Source organism: Martes martes (genome assembly GCF_963455335.1).
Source record: "Martes martes genome assembly, chromosome: 1".
NCBI lineage: Eukaryota > Metazoa > Chordata > Mammalia > Carnivora > Mustelidae > Martes > Martes martes.
In genome coordinates this window covers 146,582,475-146,607,526 of record NC_137888.1, presented here as the reverse complement: position 1 = coordinate 146,607,526, position 25,052 = coordinate 146,582,475, and the positions used below count along the sequence as shown (strand labels likewise).

General features: G+C 44.3%; 1 protein-coding gene across 1 annotated transcript; it reads right to left on the bottom strand.

Moving 5' to 3' along the window:
• Positions 1-14,484: 14,484 nt before the first annotated feature.
• Positions 14,485-24,903, bottom strand: LYZL4 (lysozyme like 4; the record flags this gene model as incomplete). Its single annotated transcript, XM_080808978.1, has 4 exons — positions 14,485-14,554; positions 20,930-21,008; positions 24,502-24,651; positions 24,765-24,903. The coding sequence occupies 4 exons, from the start codon at positions 24,901-24,903 to the stop codon at positions 14,485-14,487; spliced, it is 438 nt and encodes a 145-aa protein (XP_080665104.1).
• Positions 24,904-25,052: the final 149 nt, after the last annotated feature.

Here is a 25,052-nt window from a genome sequence, read left to right as displayed (position 1 = left end):
CTGCCCTGACTCAGCAACTGAAGATCTCGGGCCTTCAGTTCAAGGACAGAGAGTGTGGAGGTTGGAGCAAGATTGGGTTTCCTCCTGGATCTGTCGGGGACAGCCAAGGGGATGGGAACATGCAGGGTAGACAAAACTGATGAGGACTTATCCATGATCCCAGAGGTGCAATGATGGTAAAGTCCCCCCAGGACCCAGCAGAGGGAGCATCCCTGTCCTCTTAGTTTTCCTGGGCATCTCTCTCAGGGGCCCGTGTGTTCATCAGGCCACTTGATTAGGGGCAGTGGAGAATGTAGCCTCTGACATTTAACACGGTGTGATTATTTGACCCCCCGCGGCCTCGGAGCACCAGCAGCAAGTGTCTCTGTTCTGTTGTTATCACTTGGTTTTCAGGTGGTCAGTCCAGCTTGTCTGGAGCTTCTCTTTTTTCTGGAGGCGTGAACTGTAGATGATCTCCAACTGCTGAAATAGTCTGATATTCTGCTGGTCTGCCCCCAAGTGCTTCGCCATGGGCCACATGGTTTGGCCCCAGGTCAACAAAGAGAGGTAGTTTGATGAACAGTGTTTGTCCCTGCCATCCCCAAAACCCATTTCTGTAGCAAAAAGAATGAGAGAGGCCAACTTGTGCAGATTCAAAGCTACACCAAATCCTTTGCGTGCATAATCTCACTGAATGCTCACGGCAACTGGGTGATAAGGGGCTATTTCTCAATTTCTCTTCTCATTTGACAAACGAGAAAATTCAAGTGTAGAGAAATGTCACAGCTAGCCCAAACGTCATGCCTAACAAATGACAAAGCAGGATTGGGACCCAGACAACCTGAGTCCAGATCTAAGTGCTTCATTCTATGCTGCTGCTTCTGAAAAGAAAGAAAGGAAAACAAACAAAGTTGTGGCTATGGTTATGGTTATTCCACTAATTTATGGCTGTATAAGTAGCCAGACAGAGGGACTTACACTTTCAACAATCATTTACTTTCTCACAAATCTGCAGTTTGGGTTCAGCAGGGATGGTTTTTCTTTGTTCTGCATGCAATCAACTGGGACAGCTGGACTGAGGCAGGAAGATCTACTTCCCAAGTGGTTCAGTCATACTGCAGGTAAGGTGGTGCTGGTTGTTGGTTTTTCTCCATATAGGCTTTTCCGTGGGCAGCTTGGGCTTCCCCCTCAACCTGTGGGCTTGGGGAATGTCAAAGAATTTGGGGGCCATATTTTAAACCCATCACATTTGCTTAAGCAGAGGGGAATGTTTATGGAAATCGTCATGGATTCCTGAAGAAGGGCAGGAACCAACAAAAAATGCAAACGCTTCAGCACTAAGAGCGATTGATTTCCTTAGATGTCTCTAGAAATGTGCCATCAGAGTGACTCAGCCCAGCTGTCTTCCAACCACTGTGCTTCTCATTGCAAGATCCCAAACTCCTCAAAAAGGTAATCAAAGTATCACACTGGGGTCGGGGGCCAATCCTGGATTTGTCACCTATGGCTGAAGGCCTAAGCCTACGCTGCAGACAGTCTTTCCAGAGGAGGGAAACATTTAATGCCCTGTTTTATAGCTGAGTAAACTGAAACTCAGTGAGTGTAAGTCATTTACCCAAAGTCACACAACTGGTAAGTTGCGAAGCAGAGTTTGTGCTCAGGATCTTTCTGCTTCCCATACAGAGGCTTGGAGTGAATAAAATTCAGAGCTAGGCAGCTGTGGGATTTGTCAAGTTCCTTTGGTGAAAGTGGTTGGTGGTCAGCTGAGCCATGTTACATAAGATTTCTCTCTGTAATGTAAACTTATTCCAACTGTATTGAAGTCAAAGAATCAGAGTGTTCTCTGTGTGTATGGGTACCCCACCCTCAGAGCATCTGATCTAGCAGGTCGAGGGTGGGGTCTAAGAGTTTACCTTTTAACCAATTCCTAGGTGCTCTTGTTGCTGGGCGAGATACCACACGATGAGAACTTCTAGTCTGAAAGAACAGACATCTGGATTATAGAATTTATTTTTCTCAGAGCTTCAGGGGTACATGGGTCAAGGATGACTGTTTAGCAAATACACTCCTCACCACACCTCCATGGGAGGAGTATATTGCCCTGTCCCACTGATGCTGGACTAGGTCATGTGACTTATTTTGGCTTCAGGGTTGGTGTTCACGTTTCTGCCCTTAAACTTTGTGTTTGACCATATTATTACTTTGGCCAATGGGATGTTGGCAGATGTGACATGAACTGAGTGAAATATGCTTGTGCTGTTGGGCTTGCCTTTCTGTGCTGCTGTCATGGAAAGAGCTCCCAAGAGTAGGTCAGTGGTGGCAGAAAAATGAAGAATTAATGCAGCAGTCTTGAACCCAACTGTGAGCTGTAGTGAAGTCCTGCTGAGCCCTGCTGAGCCCTGCAGAACTTAAATTTGGTGACCCCTGAAGATTTGCAGGCATAAGAAAGAAAGAGAAACACCTGCTGTTGGAGCCCTGTTGACATCTGGATCGTTTTTATACAGCATTATGGTGGCAAGAGGTAACTGATACAGTGATCAATGTTGGACCTTCCCAGTTCTTTAAACTTGACCATCTTTCTAAATGCCTACTTCAAGACCTAGATAAAATCGTGAATTTGTATTTGTCAGATTTCAGTATTTCAATCTACATGAATTCGTTTAAAGAAAGCTTTTTTTTTTAATGAGTTAACTAAACCAAGAGATTATTTAAGAATTTCATTTAATGGCTAACAGACACATGAAAAAATGTTCATCATCACTAGCCATCAGGGAGATTCAAATCAAAACCACATTGAGATACCATCTTACACCAGTTAGAATGGCCAAAATTAACAAGACAGTAAACAATGTGTGTTGGAGAGGATATGGAGAAAGGGGAACCCTCTTACACTGTTGGTGAGAATGCAAGTTGGTGCAGCCACTTTGGAAAACAGTGTGGAGATTCCTTAAGAAATTAAAAACAGAGCTTCCCTATGACCCTGCAATTGCACTACTGGGTATTTACCCCAAAGATACAGAGACAGTGAAAAGAAGGGCCATCTGTACCCCAATATTCATAGCAGCAATGGCCACGGTCGCCAAACTGTGGAAAGAACCAAGATGCCCTTCAGCGGACAAATGGATAAGGAAGATGTGGTCCATAAACACACTATGGAGTATTATGCCTCCATCAGAAAGGATGAATACCCAACTTTTGTATTAACATGGACAGGACTGGAAGAGATTATGCTGAGTGAAATAAGTCAAGCAGAGAGAGTCAAGTATCATATGGTTTCACTTATTTGTGGAGCATAAGGAATAACACGGAGGACATGGGAAGATGTAGAGGAGAAGGGAGTTGGGGGAAATTGGAGGGGGAGATGAACCTTGAGAGACTGTGAACTCTGGGAAACAATCTGAGGGTTTTGAAGGGGTGGGGGTGGGAGGTTGTGTGAGCCTGGTGGTGGGTATTATGGAGGGCACGTATTGCATGGAGCACTGGGTGTGGTGCGTAAACAATGAATACTGGTACACTGAAAAGAAATTAAAAAAATAAATAATAATTTAAAAAAGAATTTCATTTAAAAATAATGAGAAAGGGATGAGCTGAAACTTTTTTTTTTTTTTTTTTTTGCTGGCCATGTAGTGCGATCAAAGCCAACTGGCTTAAAGTTGGCATATGATTCTGAATTTTGAAAGAAGCTGGAAAAAATTAAAGCCAACACTGAAATGACAGTGCATCTGGAATAAGCCAGAATTTATTGCTAGGATAATAAATCAGGAATTTCTAGAAAGAAAATCTATGTGAAATGACAAAAAGTGACCCCAAATCACAAGTACTTCAAAGGCCAGAGCTCACGGGAGAGGTTAGGCAATTTACTGACTTCTTTGCCAGTTCCCATTTCATTTTGCAGAGATCACTGTAATAGATAAAATTCTACAGAAATAAATCTGCCTTTGCCAAAAGAAATAGTCATACAAACTGTTATTTACATTTGTCCTTCAAAACACCTCGGAAGCCTGATTCTGGTCACTGACTTTCATTAGAATCCAAATGGATTATAGGCAGACTTGTGCTTCTTATTCTAAAACACATAAAGCTAGAATTTGGGGCTTTCTTCCAGGGAAAAGAAACATCCTCTGCATCACACTGTAGTCTAACAAGCACTTAAAAAGTTTTAAAAATGTCAATTGTAGCAAAACAGAGCTGGCCAGTTACGTTTCAGGAAGCAGAAGGAACAGGAAAACAGATTAAACTCAGAGAGCACATATGGATCACTCATTCTGTGCCAGGAATTGTGCTCAATGTTGCATTTACAAAGTCTTTTACTAATAGCAATAACCAACATTATTGATTGGGTCTATGGATCAGGCTGTTCAATGGCCCAGTGACTGATCTATTTTTCCATTTCGTTGTTCAACACATTTTAGAAAGGTATTCCTTCATTATTGAATGTACTAAATTAGCCCACAGCAGATAATATAGAAATTGTGGGGGGGGGGGTGTAAACTTTATAGACAATTTTAGTGCCATGGAAGAGATAGTCTTAGACAAATCATCCAGGCTTTCACTCTACTCAAAATTATATGTCATACAGACCCCAATTATGATGTTAATTTCCCAACTTCCCTACAGATTTCCCAGTTTTTTTTGCGGGGGGGGAGGAAACAGAGGCTTGGAAAGGTGGTCACTGTTTAGGAGTTCCATGGCTAGTAAGTCAGGGGGCCAGAACTAGAATGCAGATCTAATGAACTCCCAGGTCCCTACTCTAAACCATCATCTCCCTAAACTGCCCCGATTTTAGCTGAAGGGAATTTTTTTTAATACATAAACTGCTCAGGCCAAGCAGAAGAGATAACTTGACAGGATATTAGAAGCGAGAAAGCAGATGGTTATGTGGCAACTGACTTCCAGTGTTCCCAGAAAGCTGACCTTCAGGCATCAGTCAAGCAAATGCAGGCTGGTTGACCCTCAGAATCCTTGAGGCCAGGAATGCCAGCCACTGATTGCTCTGGGAATGTGGAGGAAAGGAGAGCTACATGGCCCAAAGTCTGCTTAAGAATCAGTGAAAGCCCATATCTCCTTTTCTACTCCTTGCAGCTGATACCAGCCCCTACCTCTTCTGGAAAACCGTCATTCTGTTATCTGGGAAGGGCAAGGCGTGGTTTTTCGACTGAGGACATCAGGCACAGTTCAGGGTGGGAGTACCATACTGCTATCAGGGGGTTTCAATAAACACTTATATACTTGACAACTAGGCCATAGCCCACTCCTTGGCTTTCTTCCCAGACTAGCTCCAAGAATGGGCAGTCAGGTCTATCTACCTGATAGGAGGTTCTGTCAGCCTTCTCCGGGAACTATGATCAGCCTAAGAAGGCAGACTCTAAAGAAGGCAGACTTTAAGACCTGACACCAGTATTGCCCATGAAACAGCCCAGCCAGACCATCCTGTGGTGAAGCCCACCTTCTCCAAGAACAGTCTACCCATAGCCTTCAAGCTCCCAATCAGCTCTTTGCTTTTCCACTCTTAAACATTAAACAGCAAGCAGGTATCAATAGAGATTTGAGAAAAAAAACTTTAAATAAATAACTAAAAAAAAAATTTATGGAGAAGATAATCTGCTGCAAATAGTAAGAAAATCTGTCATAAAAAAGGACATATATTACATCTTCAAAACAAGAACAGGGCACTAGAAGGAAAGAAAAAGAGGAAGGAAAAGAGAAAGAAAGAAAGAAAGAAAGAGAATGAATATTCAGAGAACAAATAAAGCCCTTAGAAGTTAAAAAGCATGACAATAGAAATGAAAAATCAATAGAAGTTCTGGACAAGAAGGTGAGGAGATTTTCCAGAAAGTAGAGGAAAAATCAAAGAGAAAAAAATGGAGCGAAACTATTAAATGAATGAATGACAAACACAGGATGCGCAGGATCCATATAGTAGGAAAACCAGAAAAAAAGAACAGAGAAATCAGAAAAGAAGAAATGATCTACAAAATAATCCAAGACAATTGCCCAGAACTCAAGAACATAGATTGTCAGAAGGGTTCCATTATATTGGATCTTTAAGTACTTGAGGCATGTCATCATGAAATTTCAGAATACTAGGGACCATCCTACAACCTTCCAGAAAGAAAATACAGGTCATATACAAAGAACCAGAATAATCAAAAGAAATGTAATCAATATTCTAAAGAAAAATTATTTTTGATCTAGATTTGTACACCCAACCAAAATATCAACCAAGTGTCAGAGTGGAACAAAGACATTTTTAGACATACAAAATCTCAAAAAACTTCAGAAAAGTTCTATGTATTCTTTTTAAGAAAGCTTATGGAGGATGCACTCCAATAAAACAAGGGAATAAACCACGAAAGAGGCAGACATGGGCTTTAGGAAACACAGGAGCTAACCCAGAGAGAGGCAAAAGTGATGGTGGTAAAGAAATATTCCAGAACAATAGGTGTGCCAGATACAAAATACCAGTAAAGACTGAAGCAGTCAGAAGGCACCAGGAGAGAGAGTTCTTTAAGAAGACAAATGGAAAGAAAATCTAGTGAATCTGCCCACTCTGAAAGAAGAATTGGACAACTAGGGGAAAGTTGGGGGCTGAATGAGTGAGAAGTAGTTAGGCAACTAAGCCAACAATGAAGGAAACACAGACAATTCACTAAAGAAGAGAGCATGTTGTTTAGGAAAGAGAAATAATCATAGACTTGACATCTTGGCTCAGCTGTGTAAAACATTTTCACAGCCATAATGGAGACCAAATGTTGAAAGAACCCAAATTATAATTGGACCATAGTGGAAGGATGGGGGTCTTGCAAGCTCCATGCGTGTGGTGAGGACAAAGCAGAGAAAGAGAATTGAACCTCCATCTCCCTAGTTGTAAGGAGACCCCTGATTTCACACTAACCAAGGAGCAAGATAAAAGTATATCCCTCAGAGAATTGGATGTAAATACCAAAGCATCAGCTGAAAGAGTTGAACATGTTTGGGACTTTTTTCCCGAGGAAGGTGAGAAAAATGAGAGAGGACTGATTTTCACAGCCAAACCTATTTTGTTCTTTAAATCATGAGCTTATATAACTTGATATAAAAATGAATAATTAAAAGAAGCAATTAAACTTCACTCACTTAAATGTTTTTCACTGCAGTAAGTACTTAACAAATTTACCCAATTAAGTCAGATCTCTCTTAGGATTTGTACAGTCCTTTTTGTCTCTTTTCAAGGAAATGAATGTCTTACCGAGGAAGAGAGAGTGTGACGAGCAAGACACCCACTTCCATGTTCTGCCCTGGGTTGCAGGAGCCAAGGACCTGGGAGGTACCTGTACCAATGGGATGTGAATCAGTGTAGGTTTCACTGCTGAGCTATACTCATAGAGATCTAGAAAGGACAAAACAGACTCTCCCTCAACTGGAATTGTGCATGTTGAGACTTGGCAGGTCAGAGATCCTGCAGCATGCTACACCTTCCCCTGTCAGCCACCTCCCCCAAGGCTGCAGAGCTGCTAGGAAGTTGGCAGCAAGCAGTTTCCTGCAAGTTCCAGACTTGCTAGTGGAAGTCTCAACTTTCTACCTCCTTGTACCCCAACTGCAGTGGTGAACCTGGAGGTGGCTGGCTTTGCTCCATTAGCTCTTCCAGAAACTAATTCACTGGAGCCTCTGGAAAGCCCTGATAGAATCACAGCTCAGTGCCCTAGGGCTTCAAAGCAAAGCTGTTCTCTCTTCCCGAAGTAACTGCTTCCTTTCCCTTTGAGAAGCAGCTCCTCTGTCACTACTAGGGCTGACTATAGGAGACCAAGTGACCATGCGATCTCAGCTGCTCATTGTGAACTAGATGCTCTCTGTCCAAAGCACAAAGGTGCCTCTATGTGCTCAGCAGTACACCATCATCAAGAAAAAGTGACAAACCTAATATTGGGCTTGGTCAGGTCCTGAAGGCCCAAGAACACTGCTTCAACAGGTGCTCACGCCCAGATTCCTATAGCTCCTCTGCTCCCTCCAGCCTCACCTATGGCTCTGTGGGGAGTCCCTTATGCTCAGGTGCTTGAGGAAGACAAACCTAGTCCCTAGTGTTTATGGATGGATCTACACAGGGCGCTTCTGTAATCATTAGATGTAGACTACTATAGCATCATAAAGAGAGGGATTTCCCTGTGGGCAGAACTTTAAGCAATACACTGAGTCGTCTACTGGAAAGAAGGAAGGATGGTCAGAGGTAGAGCTCTCTGGTGATTCATGGGAAGTACTAAGGGTTTGGCTGGATGATCAGAGATTCAGGAGCAACAAAAATGGAAAGCTGGTAACAAAAAGGTCTGAGAAAGAGATTTGCAGATAGACCTCTTGGAATGGGTACAAAGTGTAAAGATATCTGTGTCCTGTTGAATGCTCATCACAGGACACCCATGGTAGAGGAAACTTTCAATAATCTGGTTAACAGAAGGGGTTGTGAAGGTCAGCAACCTCTTTTCTAGCCACACCTGACGAGCAAATGAAGTGGCTATTGTATCAGGGATGGAGTTCATGCACGTCCTCAATGACGTGGATTTCTCCTTACCAAGACTGACCTGCCCAACCTACGCAGACCAGAGCCCACTGCCTACACCTGTGATAGAACACCATTCCCCAGAGGAACCAGCTGGGCACTCAGTGGGAGGTTAACTATACTGGACCTCTTCCATCATGGTGGGGGCAGCAATTTATAGACCCGCTGGAATATTTTCCTGTCCTACCTGCAGTGTTTCTGTCAGCTCCCCCATCCATAGACTTAGAAAACCTTTCCAGTTGTGCAATTTGCATACAGGCTAATCCCAAATGATCCAGATTGTATCCCTGTCTCTAGACAAAGAGCCCTTTGCCCAGTGATACAAGATGTATTAACTAAAGACAAGTGATTCACTCTGAGAGAGGATGAATCGGCCCGTCAGCATTATTTAGTAAAATAATTAGATTGGTGGTTTGTACCTACTTCGGATAGCAAGGCAGATTTGAATGGTTAGGGCTGCCCACATAGCTACAGCGTGCTTACCAGACCAGCTTACTGTAATATACCCCACCATGAGCAGGCTTCCTGGGACTGAGGGGCTCCACACACCCCTGGAGTCATGTATGTCCTATGTGACCCAGAAATATGAGGATAAGTCAGTCTGTGCCTGAGATCTCAGGGTTTCTTTATGTTCATATTTATTTTCTACTACTGCTGTGATGTGCAAATGTCTATTAGGTGGTAAGTGGAGATGTAGAAGAGGTATTTTTATATATGAATTTGAATTTTTGAAGGACACACCAGGAAGAATATACGTATTTGGAAGTCATAAGCATACTGATGAATACTGATGTTATTTAACATGGGAGTAGAGGGAAACAGAGAAAAGGCCGGAAAACCAAGCCTGGGTCCCTCCAACACAAACCAGGAGGAGGAGAGATACCAACATAAGAGGTGAAGAAGTGACTGGTGAGATGGGAGAAGCACCAGCAGTGCATGATGGCCCAATGACAGTGAACTTAGTGTTTTAAGAATGAGAAATCAACAATATCAAGTGCTGCTGAGAGCAAGATGTGGTCTGAGAATTGATCCTACGATTTGGCAATATGGAGATCATCGACAACCACAACAGATGTGTTTCTAAGGAGTTGGATTGAGAAGAGAATGGGCAGTAAGGCAGAGAAGAGAAGGAACTTGGACAATTCTTCTGAGAAGTGTTTGAGGAAATGGCAGGAAATGAGAGGTCATGAGAGGGATTTTTTTTTTTTAATGGGAGAGATTACAGTATGTTTTTATGAGGATGAAAGCAATCAAGTAGGGAAGACAAAAAAACATGATAGTACAGTATCACTTGCCTCTTGTACTGTCGGAGAGTAAGCAAGAGGGGATGGTATCCAGGACCCAAGTGGAGAGGGTGGCCTTAACTGGGAGCATCAGCAGTTCATCCATGAGCACAGACGGGAGGGAGGAGCATGTGGGGGCAGGTGTGGTGGGAGCCTGCAGATGGTCTTATCTGAAGGCTTCTATTTCCTCCATGGAATAGGAAGCAACATCATCCGTTAAGAGGGTGGATTAGGGAGGAGATGTTGGAGATTTAACGAGACAGGAGAAAGTGTGAAATAGATTGGAAATGCAAAGGCCCACTTGATAATGGTTGGCATGAGTTTAAAGTGAGACCAGTCAACATGGTGTTGTGGGTTTTTTTTTCTTTCTTTCCTTCTTCTCCAAATACGTAGAGCTACGTGGGTGCAAACATGGAGCAGGTGGAGAGTCAGGTTTACCCGAGTTTGAGTAGCCAAGTGGGTATGGGAGAGAGAGGAAAGCTGAGCCAGAGAGAAGTGGATTCATGCTGACAGCACAATGGCAGCCCTGGAATCTAAGCCAGGGCAGGAGACAAGTGAGGATGTGGGGAAGGTGAGGGGCAGAGCAAGGTGGAGAGGGTTGAACATTCGAGATTCCAGCGGAATCAAAGAAATATCAGAGTTAGAGACCCATGGGAGGGAAAGCCATGGAAAGTTATGAGGCAGTGTTCAGAGAGTGTGGTGTTAAGATGGAGGCTCTGGGGGTGGTGGAGTGACCAGGGAAGACAAGGCTCAGGCGTGCATGACCGTGGTGGTGGCTGAAGTGAGGTCGAGAACAAGGTCTTTGCAAGCAATGGCCTAGAGAAACTGAGTGTCAGGATGTGCTTGTGGCTTGTCTACAAAAAGACCAAGGCCACTGAGGATGACAATTTCGGCACTGGTGCTGAGGCAAGAGTCAAAAACTTCAGGGCAGGAGACAGAATGGAGGAACAGACTTGCTTCAAAGGAGCTAGAAGTCTGGGAAAGAAGGAAGAAGGATGAGCAGCAGACGCCATCTGGCCTCTAACCCCAGATATAGGTAGAATTTGAGATTCAAAATGAAATCCAGCCACAGCTTTTCCACACTCAGGAAAGCAGTGTCCTGAGAGTGAGCAAGATAAAAGCTTCTCAACTCCAGTAACTGACTTGGTCAAGCCATGCTGTGGGATACCTACAACACCAGATGGCAGGGGACACCCCCCCCCACACACACACACACCACCTCAGATGCTCCTGATGGCAGATCTTCAACAATATCTTTGCTTTTTCTTGGCGCTGGGAAGTGGGCCAAGCACCCAGGAATAGGACGACCCCATCACTTCATTGCCATCCCTCAGCATTGCCACCTGCCACCGTGTGGCCAGCCCAGCCAAGGTCACTCACTCCAGCCTACAGGTTGGAAAAACAAGGCTCAGAGAGTGACGTGACTCAAAAGTCAGTGCAGAGCTGGGAACGACCCTATGTCTTCTGAGTCTTCCCAATCCATGTTCTTGCCACTAACCAGCTTCTCCTGTGTCCCAAAGATCAGATAGATCTGGAGACTTTAAAAATATATATATACACGTTCCAGGATACATGGAGTTAGGGCTCAGTAGATATGGGTCATGGCCCAGGAATCAGCATTTTAACAGAAGCCCCATGTGATTTGCATTATGACAGAAGTTTGGAAACATGGCAGGTAACGGCACTGCCTTCTCTATTGATTTATTTCGTGTAGCTGAGAGAGTTACTTTGTTTCTTAGGACCTGGATTTCCCAGCCTGTGAATTGTGCACTGTGACAATGACCAGTTGTTCTGTGATAATTGTGCCTAAAACCCCTTCAGGGCAAAGTCTTAATTGAAAAGCTGGAGACCAATTTTCCAGCTAAAGGATAGAGTGGAGAATTCACACCAGTACAGAACTAGGGTGTGGAGTCGGGGGGAGCCACAGGTTTTGGGGAGATACCCATTCCATCTCCAACCCTAACCAGGCCAGAGTAAAGTCAAGTTGTTTAGCCCCTCCGAGCCTCAGTTTTTCAACCCATGTTATGGTTATAATTCATACCTACCTTGGAAGGTTTCGTAAGGTTTGAAAATATTGTAAGGCCTATGTATAACATATGTCAGGTTGGGGTTCGTATGGTAGCTGCTGGTGCTAGAAGTAATGGAAGTCACCATTGAGATTTTTAAATGAAGCATTCGTCATTCATTCCGTATACCAGACAGGGAGATCTGGCCCCCGAGTGGGTGCTCTTGACAATGCCCACTGTCAGTGCGTTTGAGAGTGCCAAGCCAGGAATTGATGGTGGGAAAACCCAGAGACCAGTCCAATCGATCCACTAACATTTGCTTTGTCCTCGAGTCTCACGCCCATGTTGACAGAAAGGCCATTAGAGGCCGATGGTGAGCCATGGCCAAGTAATGGGCTGGAAGGAGGCGGCAGCACGCTGGATTTGGCACTTGAGGAGATAGCGTTTTAATCAATTGCACGTTGTCATTAATGTCTGGGGGAAGGCTGGGTTGAGGTTAGGTGCATTATCACACTTGGGCCCACCCACGGAAAGAGCGTGGGGTTCCCAGCTCCATAAGGAAGTGGCTCTCAGGGTCTCAGAAGCTTATCTTTGCCTCAACAGCAGGTGTAGCCAACGGCGGGGATTTTATTGTAGGATTCCCGCCCTGTGCTTGGGAACAGCGGAATACCCTTTTCTCTACACGGGGTGGGGATGGGGGAATGCCGCGCTAAAATAATTCATTATTTAACTTCAGAGTTCCGCCCCTGATTTTCTAACTTACAGCTATTTCCCCTCCCCTCGGAAAGCAACCAAGAAGCAGACAAAAAGAAAGGTTGATTTGCTTTCTGTCCTGCCTGCCTCTTGGTAGCTAGGATTCCCCGAGGTCGATTACTTTGTGTCTGGATAGAACAGAGTAACAAGGAAAGGTTATATTCGCTACACTTTGTCCACATCCAGGAATGCCCGGAGGTGGTTTAAAACAGTGCCGGGTCTCCTCTCATAAGCTTGGAAATATCAGGCCACAGAATGTTACATGAAAAAGGCAGGATACGGGCTGTATATACAGCAGTGGTCCATTTTGTAAGGTAAAACGCTGTGCACATGTGCACACTGAAGTAGGGAAGGGTACACGTACAAAGACTGACACCGTCCCCACAGCAGGGCTCTCAACCGTGGCTGCAAGAGCAACGATGCAAACTTCTGTTTCCAGCGGGGAGTGATGGGTATTTTTAATTTCCTTCTTTAGGACTATCTGTACTCTCCAAGTTTTCTTCATTAAATATATAGGGCTCATGTAATTTTAAAAGTGTAAAAAACGCAAGAGGGGCAGCCATGCGCGGGCACGACCAGCATTCTTTGTCATGGTTAAAAAAATGGCATTATCAAAAAATATAATAGTAGGGGGGAAGTTAAATCCAATATGGTGCATTCATCCAGTAGAATATTAACCAGGACTAAGATTTCATCTGGAAGAACCTCTGACACCCATGGTGAAGCCCGTGTTGCCGACAGGCTCTCTCCGTGCCGCTCCAGTTCTTTGCCTCCTGTGCAAGGCTGGAAGGTTAGGGACTGTGCTCTCCACGTTGGGGTTCTGGCAGGTGACCTGCCTTCCCAGGGACAGGTTCCTCTGCTGCTGCTGCTGCTCCCATGGCTTGTGCAGGGCTGCTGTGGAAGCCCAGGCCGGCCTCTGCTGCTCCACCCCCTGAAAGGATTTTGTAAGCCTCTAAGCTTCAGAAATAAACCCCTTTCTGTTTAAAATCACAATCCATATAAGGGAAGGATTTACTTCCATGCTTTTCTCTTTCTAAAACACAAGCTACCAAACTCTACCTAGAACATTATCAGAGCATTGTTGGTAAAGAAGAGGGGCGCCTGGGTGGCTCAGTCAGTTGAGAATCTGCCTTTGGCTGGGGTCATGATCCCAGGGTCTTGGGATTGAGCCCCAGGTTGGGCTTCCTGCTCAGCAGGGACCCTGTTTCTCTTTCTCCCTCTGCTTGCCTCTTCCGCTGCTTGTGCCCTCTTTCTCAGTCTCAAATAAATAATAAAATCTTTTTTAAAAAGAAAAAAGAAAAATCCCTCTATAGGAAGAAAAACCCAAAGGGAACGCAACCAAAGCATGACAGCAATTGCCTTTGGGAGCTAAGATCATGGGAGGATTTTTTTTTTTAAACATTTATTTTTCAGTTTCTCTAAAGCAAGTATGTGTTATTGGTAATTTTTAAAAACTTAACTTTTTATTACAAAGAAGAGCAACTGCCACTTGATTCTCTCCATAGAAGTACAAGGAGGATTCTGTAGTGTCACTTCCAACCTGCGTGTCCCAGTGGGGGCACCGCCTGGGACTGGTGGCCCTGCTTGCCTTTGACCCCTCTTTTCTTCCACTGCATCTTTTCTTCCCTTCCCTACTTAATATTGGCAATCATGGACACGTCTTGTTTTCCAGGTAGTTCCCTTCCTTCAGATCCTCCATTGTTATGCTAGTAACGATCCCAGCTTAGTAAGACAAGTGAAGACCTTAGGTCCAAGTTGCATAAGTAGCTGGTTTATTCTGCATTTCGCATCCTCGAATGAAGCAAACTTTTGTCCTTTTCCATCTGGAGCTGTCCAGCGGTGAGGTAATCAACAGGGTTGAGTGAAGGCAGCAAACGGGAAAGCATCTTCATTTGGAAGGTGCCCCTGGAGAGTGTGAAGGTCGCCTCTGCAGCTAGAACCTGCACCCATCCAACCACCTCTCCAAATTGTCCGCGAACCGGCAGTTCAGGGACCAGGAGGGCCTGCAGACAGGAAAGCAGGGAGAGTGAACAGGATGTGGCTCCCCGGTGTCTGAGCTCAGGGTCAGCAGGGTTCCACAACTTCTCCCCCAACCACAGCCACCCTGGCCGATCTACATCCCGGGCCTCGAAGCATTTGAACTCACCACCCCGACCACTGCAGGCATGTTTCTGAAGGCTTTTGTGCATCTTGAGTATGACCCTCTTCCTGACTCCAGCACATCCTATCATGAATGTCGGTGCCCCCTAGATCCTCATGCGCCCACCACCCCCCATTTCTTTCCATAAATCCCATACTGGCGTGAACTGGCAGGCTGTCCCTCAGACCGGCAAGACAAGTACTCTTAACTTCTCTGCAGTGAGCACCAGAGAAGTTCCATGACTTGCTCAGGCTCAGATGGTGAGTCCTAGGCAGATCCTTGATCAGAAATGGGAATCCTTGACCTTAAACCCGCACCCCTTTCACCTTTCCATGTATGTGCTTCACTCCTAGCTCCTCAACCCTGCCTAGCCCAGCTAGACTGAGTTTCTCAAACCTTTTCTCTTCCTGCCCCTAAATGTGATCCCTCTATTCCCGGCCCCTGTGCCGGAGCCCAGACTCCAGGTCTTCCTCTCCCAACCTAGAAGCTGTGGGATTCACCAGCTCAGCTGCAGGCCATTAGACATCCTATTGGGGTGCCTGGGTTGCTCAGTGGGTTAAACCTCTGCCTTTGGCTCAGGTCATGATCTCAGGGTCCTGGGATCGAGCCCCCCATCGGGCTCTCTGCTTGGCAGGGAGCCTGCTTCCTCCTCTCTCTTTCTCTCTGCCTGCCTCTCTGCCCACTTGTGATCTCTCTCTCTCTCTCTCTGTCAAATAAATAAATAAATAAATAAATAAATAAATAAATAGAAAACCTGTTTGGGTAAGCCATCCTTCAGCCAGGCAGGCCTCCATGAGTCTTCCAGGGTAAGGGGTCCCACAGTTAAAGATGGGGCTGTGACCCTCTGGCCCCTCACAGCTATAAAGCAGCAGGGAACACACACACATACATATTTTCAGAAACTGCAGGGCTCTCCACAGCCTGGAGCAGGCACTGCAGAAGGGAATCCTGTGGGCATGCAGGCCCTTGGTCTTCTCCTTTCCTGTCTGTCTCAACTCTGCAGAGCTGCTTGATCTAAGCTTTGAAAAGACGTGGGCGCTTATTAGTTTAATAAGAGCTCACTTGGCTGGGAGTCCTGAACAAGTGAGAAGGCTTTAATCAGCCTGGGCCAGCATATCTCTACTTAATGCTATACAATAAAGATGATTTTAGCTCATTAGTGCTCACCCTAGAGAGCCAGCCATGCTTCCAATTAATTGGAGAGTAGAGACTGTATGAAAGCTATTTTAAATGGGAAGACATATTAATAAGGGGACTCCCACTTTAAAATGCAATCTACTAAATGAGTGAGGAAAATGGATGAATGAATAAGTGGTATAAGAACACTGGTTAACCATTTGAGAAATATAAAGCTGAATCCCTACCTCACTTTTTATACTAAAATAAACTCTAGGGAGACTGTAATTTAAGTATAAAAACATAAAATTGTGAATTCCATTTTCTAATTTATTAACAAAAACTTAACATAGGATTTATTTTGTGCCAGGTCCTGTCTTAATATGGAAGAAAACATGGCTTCATTTCTTTGCAAACTTGGAATGTAGTTTCGTATAAATTCAGGAGCCACAAAACAAAATATTGAGGGATCTGATTGTATGAAAATGTAAAATTCCTATATGATGAAAATACTATAAACAAAGTCAAAATACAAATAGCAAACCTGAAAAAAGTAGTTCACATAGATATCATAGACAAAGTTCTAATAACCTTAATTAATAAAGGATGCAACTGAAATCAATAAAACAAAAGAAAACGTTATCATCTGAATAGAAAATGGGCTAAGAATATGAATAATCACTTCAGAGAAAAATGGCCAACAAACACATGAAAAAATGCTTAACTTCTTTCTAGTTTAAAAATGAAAAAGCTGGGGGCACCTGGGTGGCTCAGTGGGTTAAGCGGCTGCCTTCCGCTCAGGTCATGATCCCAGCATCCTGGGATCGAGTCCCACATAGGGCTCCTTGCTCAGCAGGGAGCCTGCTTCTCCCTCTGCCTCTGCCTGCCATTCTGTCTGCCTGTGCTCTCTCGCTCTGTCTCTCTCTCTGACAAATAAATAAATTAAAAATATTTAAAAATGCAAAGCTGGGACACCTGGGTGGCTCAGTTAAGTGTCTGCCTTCAGCACAGATCATGATCTGGGGGTCCTGGGATCAAGCCCTATGTCAGGTTCCAGGCTCACTGGGGACTGCTTCTCCTCTCCCTCTGCCTCTCCCCTCCCAATCATGTCCTCTCACTTCTCTCAAATAAATAAATGGAAAAAAATGCAAAGCAAAATAGACTAGCATCATTATATAAGTCTCAATTTCCAAAAACTGTACAAATTTGATTGTTCTAGACAATCTAGAACACAGACCCCATCATGTAATGTATCTGGAGGTGCTCCCTCTCTGAATGCCAGCTTAGCAATCTCTCTGCCAACATTTAAATGCACCCAATAGTCCCAGCAAATGAAAACAATCTAAATGTTCATCAATAGCAGACAAGCAGATAATTACCTATAGCACCCAGAGAGCAGAGACCTCTGGGTATGATATGCCAAGATTTGCAAACTTTTTAGTAAGTGAAAAAAGGTTAGGTCCAGGTCAGTGTGTATGTTGAGATTTCATATGCATTTTATTTTAAAGATTTTCTTTCTTTATTTGAAAGAAAGAGAGAGTACACAAGCAAGGGGTGGGGCAGAGGGGGAGGGACAAGCTGACCCCCCGCTGAGCAGAGAGCCTGACTTGGGGCTTGATCCAAGGACCCAGAGACCATGACTGGAGCCGAGGGCAGACACTTAACCAACTGAGCCAACCAGGCACCTCTTACATATGTTTTAAAATATTTTTCTCAGGGCGCCTGGGCGGCTCAGTGGGTTAAAGCCTCTGCCTTCGGCTCAGGTCATGATCCCAGGGTCCTGGAATTGAGCCCGAATCAGGCTCTCTGCTCAGCAGGGAGTCTGCTTCCTTTCCTCTCTCTCTGCCTGCCTCTCTGCTTACTTGTGATCTCTGTCTGTCAAATAAATAAATAAAATCTTAAAAAAAAAAAAAAAAGACTTCCACTGGCAAAATGAATCCACCTGCAGGGCTGTGCCTCCTGCACTCAATGATTCTGTTTGGAAGGCCTGCGTTGGCTTCCCACAGAAGAACTGTACAGAGTCCTTTGGTTGCCCTTCCACACCACCAGAGCCCAGATTTCCCAAGCCAACCGTCCTTGTCTCTTCAAGGAAAGAGAGACCCAGCTGAGACCCAGAAGATCAGAGATCTAGAATTAATTCCAACACTATGGCCATGGGTAACTTGTTGTACCCCTCCCCGTGCCTCCACTTCCTCATTTTATACTCATGGCATAAGGATTTGTGGGGATTAAATGATGATGTTTATGTAAACATACAAAGCCTACATACCAAAGTAGTAAAGAAATGATAGCTATTGTTAAAGGATTTCCTCTATTGCAAGATACCTTCTATTTAAAATGTGTTAATGATTTATTAACAACTTTTATGGGAAGATACATCGCCTATAGGATAAACCCTAATTGCAAAAATATTAAGATATACAATCTGAAACTGAGGAAATATGACATTGTTCCTAGATCTAACTGGTAACGACAATATCCTGCAAAATCCAAGCAGTCAGTTACGAAATGTGGGGCAGGGAGGGGGTGGAAGAGGCAAAAGAAGGTGGAAATTGGTGGTGAGACAGTGTCTACTGGATAGTGGAGACCCACGATGATAAATGGTATCAGTGGAGGTGGCAGAAGTGCATTATGGGAATGAAGGGTTTTCATGTACTCCACTGGCTCAGCCTATGAGAGAGAACTAGACACACATACCAGGAAAATCTCCAAAGAAGAAATTGGGCCAGGAGACTTGCACAACAATCTATGCCCAGATGGACCTTTGTGAAGGGAGTCTGACCATTACCAAAGTAACAATGAGCTGAAACAAGAAAATGTTACATAACCTATCTATTTGCAAATACTAAATATGGGCAAATCTGTCCTTATTCAACATGGTACTTATGGGAAAATATTAGTAGAAGAAAATGGGTATCATCATTAAATTCAGAGGAACATTCTTAGGAGAGTAACATACTACAGAATCCAGACGTAAATTTTATAAAATTGACATTGTCAGGGCACCTGGGTGGCTCAGTGGGTTAAAGCCTCTGCCTTTGGCTCAGGTCATGATCCCAGGGTCCTGGGATCGAGCCCCGCATCGGGCTCTCTGCTTGGCAGGGAGCCTGCTTCCTCCTCTCTCTCTCTCTCTGCCTGCCTCTCTGCCTACTTGTGATCTCTGTTTATCAAATAAATAAATAAATAAATAAAATCTTTAAAAAAATTGACGCTGTCAATAAAATGTAACCAGGCATAACCTCTAGAGAAAGCCATGGAAGAGAAGAGAGGTTAAAAAGGCAACAACTTGAATTAAAAAAAAAAAAAAAAAAGATGGATAGGCTAACACAGAACTGCAGAGATACTAAATATGTAATAACCAAAATTCAACACCCATTCATGATTCAAAAAACCTTCAGCAAACTAGAAATGGAAAAGAACACTCAAAACCCAGTGTGATACAACTGCACAGTCACAAGAATAAACTAGAAAACTAGAAATTACCAAGAACTTACAATAATTTGGAGCCACTGAAAACTACAACTGCTGATGGAAGTGCAAATTGAATCTCTTTAAAAAATGGTTTGGTAGAGGGACGCCTGGGTGGCTCAGTTGGTTAAGCAGCTGCCTTCGGCTCAGGTCATGATCCCAGCATCCTGGGATCAAGTCCCACATCGGGTTCCTTGCTTGGCAGGGAGCCTGCTTCTCCCTCTGCCTGCCACTCTGTCTGCTTGTGCTCACTCTCGCTCCTCTCTCTCTCTCTCTCTCTCTCTCTGACAAATAAATAAATAAATAAATAAATCTTTTTAAAAAAATGGTTTGGTAGAATACACCAAATCTGAAAATATGCATTATCTACGACCAGTGATTTTTTTTCCTTGGTGTGATCAATGAATCCATTTTTATATTCACTAAAAGAAAAGTACAGAATATTCATGGCAACACTTAAAAAGTGAAAACTACCCAAATGTCCACCAGAAGAATAATGGATATATAAACTGATACATCCATATAATGGAATATTATGCAGCAATGAGAACAAATTAAACAATATAAACAAATATTGAAAGAAGTCAAAACAGGCCCAAACACTTGTAAATTTTAGATGGCTTAACAAAGCAAATATCTGCTTAAAGAAGAAATCAGAGTTGCAGTTATTTTTGGTAACAAATATATAACTATCGGGGTGCTTGGGTGGCTCAGTCGGTTAAACATCTGCCTTTGGCTCAGGTCAAGAACCCCAGGGCCTGGGATTGAGCCTCAGGTTCCCTGCTCAGCAGAGAGTCTGCTTCTCCCCCTCCCTCTGCTCCTTCCCCTACTTGTGCTCTCTCTCTCTCTCAATCTCTGTCAGATAAATAAATAAAATCTTAAAAAAAAAAAGAACCAAGAGAATGTCTCAATATAGTGCCAAATAAGTGACCAAGAATATGTAAATAAGGTGGATAATCTAGTTGTGTGTTATTTCAACTTACATGAACGTCAATGAAATAAAAAAAATACAAATATATAACTATCTGTTAATACAATTAACATCTAATATATAAAGTGTTCTTTCAAATGAATATGATGATCTGAATTTCAAAAATAAAGAACAAGGGCAGGGGGAAAAATCACAATATAAATATATAACAAACATAATAGGAAAACACCCTAATAGACTATCACAAAATACAAAAGAAGATAAAATTGTTAGATACCTTTCAAATGGCAAAGATTTATAACTGATGAGAGTGCAGTAAATAAGCGTTTTACTAAATTATTACTATTAGTATAAATTGGTACAGACTTGGAGTAGAGTCATTTCACACCATGCATTAAGAACCTAAGTATTTAGAAGAAAGAAGTAATCAGAAAGATATACAGAGATTTATATTAAGGATGCTTATCCTAGCCTCCTGAATAACCCCAAACAATACTTGAGAAAGAAGAAATACATTCAACTTAAGGCAATTTGCCTGATAATTATGTCCTTCCTCCTGAGATCTTGGGGTTGCAGATCTCAATGGTGTTCTACTGCCTAGCTTGGTAAGATCCTTCTAGTTTGACCCTATAGATGTGCAGAAACCAAGATTAGGCCAAGATTAGGATTAAAGACAAAGGGTGAAGGTCATTAACATAGACTATTCAAAAATGTACCACTTACCATGCTCCCATACCTTCTTTTCCTTTTACAATTCTCTTGGCACATTCAATTGTCTTCTTCAAATTTGGATTCAGTAAAGCTGTGGAGAAAATAAAGTGGAAAAATATGACCCCACAACTTGGCAGCTGAGTCAGAGTGACATCAGGGAAGGTACAGGGTGCCCATATTAGAGAGGGTTCCATGTGATTCCAAGAATAAATCTATCCCTAGATTTTTTTTTCAGACAACACTGGGAGATAGTAGCTTGTGGTCATCTTTTACTAAATCTATCTATTTTTTTTCTTCAATTCTTATAATAATAGTTTCATTAAAAACATGTACAGCGACTATTCTGTGCTAGGCAATATAAGCAGTGGCGGTAGAATGGTGAACCCAGTAAACCTGTCCCTGTCCTCCTAGAGCTTGCAGTCTGAAAGGGGGAGATAAAAGTCATAGACAATTACAATATGGAGGATACCTGGAATGATGGGGAAATGCAGCTTGATGTGGGAGCGGTGAGTAGGGGCACCCAATTCAGACTCGAAGGATCGGGGAAGGGTTATTGGGCCACATGACATCTAGAAGAGTAGGGAAGGAGAAAGGGTGGAGGGATCACAGAAGGAAAAGTGTTCTGGGCAGAAGAAACAGCATTGGCAATGTCCCAGAGGTGCCTCTGAGAGCCCAACACTCCATTCTTTCCTTTGAATGCGGAAGCCTGGGTTGCTGCAATACCTTCCTTCTTGACACTTGAGTCTCCCTTTCCCTAATCCAGTCTGATTGCTTTTCCTTAAAACATTACTTCAGTGCCCCTAGTTCCTGTAAAACAGAACCTCCAACACTTGGCTTAGTCCGTCCATCCTTTTCCCAACATTCCTTTCCATTTCTACAACCTTACCTTCCATTGCCTTCCTCCATGACCCCACCATTAGAGACCTACCAAAGGCCAGGAGACAAAGCTTGCACCCGCCCTGAAGGTGGGTGCTCCACTCCTGGTGCCCACAGCTTGGGAATCATATTCTGGACTTTTTCTAGACTTGGTTCTTGCTCATTTCCCAACCTGGATCTGCTCATCTAAATAGGACAGTCCTTAAAACTCTGTCACTGACCATCTAGCTCACTACACCCTCTCCCCTCTTCTGAATAAAATGTCACTTCAATTCAGTTCTAATCAAATACATATATACAAACATACATACGTAGATACACACATGCATACATGTTCACATGCTCACACACACACATCCTAACCCCCGCTACTTAGAAAAATTTCTGAATGAAGCTGTATTCATCACACACCAGGCAGTATACTCAACACCAGGCTCAGGACTTGATATGCACTGTAGTATATAAAAAACTCACAAAAGCCTTGTGAGGCAAGTGCTATTATTACCTCCACTTTACAGATAGGAAAACTAAGGCTCAGATCATATAACCAGTCAGAGGTTGAGCCAAGATTGTGTCTGGCCTCAGTCTGTGTTCTCTCTGTCCCTCACCCTGCTGGACAAGGACAGTATACAATTTTCCTGAACTGTCCTCAGGACTTAGCACAGGGCTTAGCTAGTACTTCTTGATGGTGCCTTACTTCCCTGTGAGTCCTATTGGCTTGTGGTGACAAATTCCCAAAGAGCCTGTTTTTCCCTCTATTTAGAATGTGTTTGCTTTCACAACTTTCTATCTCATCCTTCAACTGACAATGCAGTTCTCTGGGGTCTTGGGTTTCAGGGGAGTCTCCAATTCACCTCCTGATTTTGCTCAGGCCCTGTCTACACAATGACCTCAGAACTGTGCCTTACGCCACAAGGGATCAGCTGATGTCCCCAGGGTCAGCATCAGCTTCAATCTTCAGTTAGTTGTTTAAATTCTTGTTTCTCATTTTAGCCTTTAGGGATTTTACCTTCTTGCCATCTGAACCCAGTACTATGGAATATTTATTTATTTATTTATTTATTTTTTAAAGTAGGCTCTGTGCCCAACATGGGCCTTCAACTCCCAACCTGAGATCAAGAGTTGCATGCTCTACTGACTGAGCCAGGCAGGTGCCCCAGATTTTTTTTTTTCACATTTTATCTAGTGAGAGGGTTTTTTAGGATATCTAACTCACCCTGTTTCATCACAGCACTTGGTACCACTTCCATTACAGGTAATTATTTGTTTCTTCTGGTACAGGTACTGGCAGTCTATCAATCAATCTTCTTATGAGATATAAATTATGGGCCTACTAGGTTTCTTTTTGCCTTGGCTGCCAGGAACTCAGGACAACATTGAATGTTCTGTCATAGTAATTAAATTATGTTCTTAATGTGTAGGTCTCCACTAGACTTTGATTACATGATTCTTATGGGCCCTGCACAGTGTTTCACATATATTAGCCCATTTAATGCTCAAAGCAACCTTAAGAGGTAGCTAATGTCATCCTCACTTGACAGAGGCGGAAGCTCTGGGAAGGGACCTACCCAAACTCATATAGCTCACTTATAAGGACAAGGGCTGTGATTCTCACTGGGTTCCTGTGTTGTTTTTGGCACCTTTCCCTCCTACTTCGAAATCCTGCCTCTCCTTGACTCTGGAAACCATCTTACTCCTCTCTGGAGTCCCCACACTGAGCATGGGGCCCAACACTAAGCAACTTTTTCCTGGATCACATAAGCTTACAAGTTTTACCATGACCTCTCCACTCTGTCTCCTAAAGAACCAGCTCAGAAGCCACAGGTTCTGGAACATTTCTCATTCATCATGGGGGAGGGAGCTTTGCTCATCAGGGAGACCCTGAGAGTGCCAGGCGATCAGACCCTCCTGCAGCAGCTTCTGGGGGTCAGGGAGAGCTCTGGTGTCGTTGTGCAGCCTATCACTTTGGCCCTGATTCAGAAGTCACCCTGCATGGGTTTGCCCCCTCAACAACACCACCTACAGCTGTGTGGCTTTGGGCATGTACTTACCCTCTCTGGGCCTCAGTTTCCCCATTCATAGAATGGGATAATAACAGTGCCCATGTCATGGGAGTCTTTGTGACGATTAGATGCATTCAGACCTATGAAGAGCTTTGAGGAGTACCCTGCACTTAGCAAGTACTAGACTGTCAGCTCCAGGAGCCTGGCACATTGTGGGTGCTCAGTGAGTTCTGGGACGAGGGAAGCCTGGGCCAGTGCATCCTCTTGAACACAGGTACTTGGGACCCCTGAGAGCAGCAGAGAAACCTCCCTTGGAATGGCCTGCTCTTGTCTCTTCCCAGTGACTCCTTGTGCCTGTCCAAGTGGTCACTGTTCTTGAAGAAGTGTGTGTGTGGGTGAAAGGAGACACAGGCAGAGCCCTCTGCTCTAAACCTTCAGACTCAGGTGGGCCCTGATGCTGACAGCCTCCTCTCTGACGCCTCTCAACCTGCCCATCTGGATGGGGGTCTCCATGACTCTGTCCCCAGCGGCCACCCACCGCCTGGACCCTCCCGTGCGAAGCACTCAGCCTCCCCGGTCCCGCACCTGCCAGGCCCTCTGCCTCCCTGCTCCAAACCTGGAAACTCTGGCCACCCAGAAGACTGGCCTCTGCTCTCTGCGCAGCCCCCAGTGCCCCGGTGTGGGACGGAGGGGGGCGGGACCTACCAGAGCAGGACACGTGGCAGCGGTTCTTGCCCCTGTCGCACCAGTCGTGGCTGCGGATCTGAAAGAGGCCGTAGCCAGTGTAGCCACCGGGCAAGTTCTCGTAGACGGCCGTGGGGTTGAACTTGCTCTCAAAATAAGCCAGGCACACCCCTAAGATGGAACAGGAGGTGGGTGGCTTGGAGGAGGGCAGAGTTGGGGATACCAGGGCAGGGGCCAGAGGAAAAGGAGGTGAGGGAAGAGAGGGTTTAGAGGGGCCTACTCACAATTTTCAAGGCTGTAGCCCTCAAAATTATCCAGGCCTCCTTCATAAAGCTTCTTAGCCACCTTGCAGCGTGCCATGATGGCGGCGCCACTCGGAACCACAAGGTAGCCAATGAGAGAGAGAAACATGGGTGCCTTCATCTTCTTAGGCTCCTGGTAGCTCAGGGCAATAATGGCCAGGGGAGCTGGTAGAGTCACAGAGAAGTCCTGCCAGGATCCCAGGGACACGGTTTCTCTGAAGGAAAAGAAGGGCACCGTGGGGTGCGGGTGTGCGGATTCAGTGTGTTCAG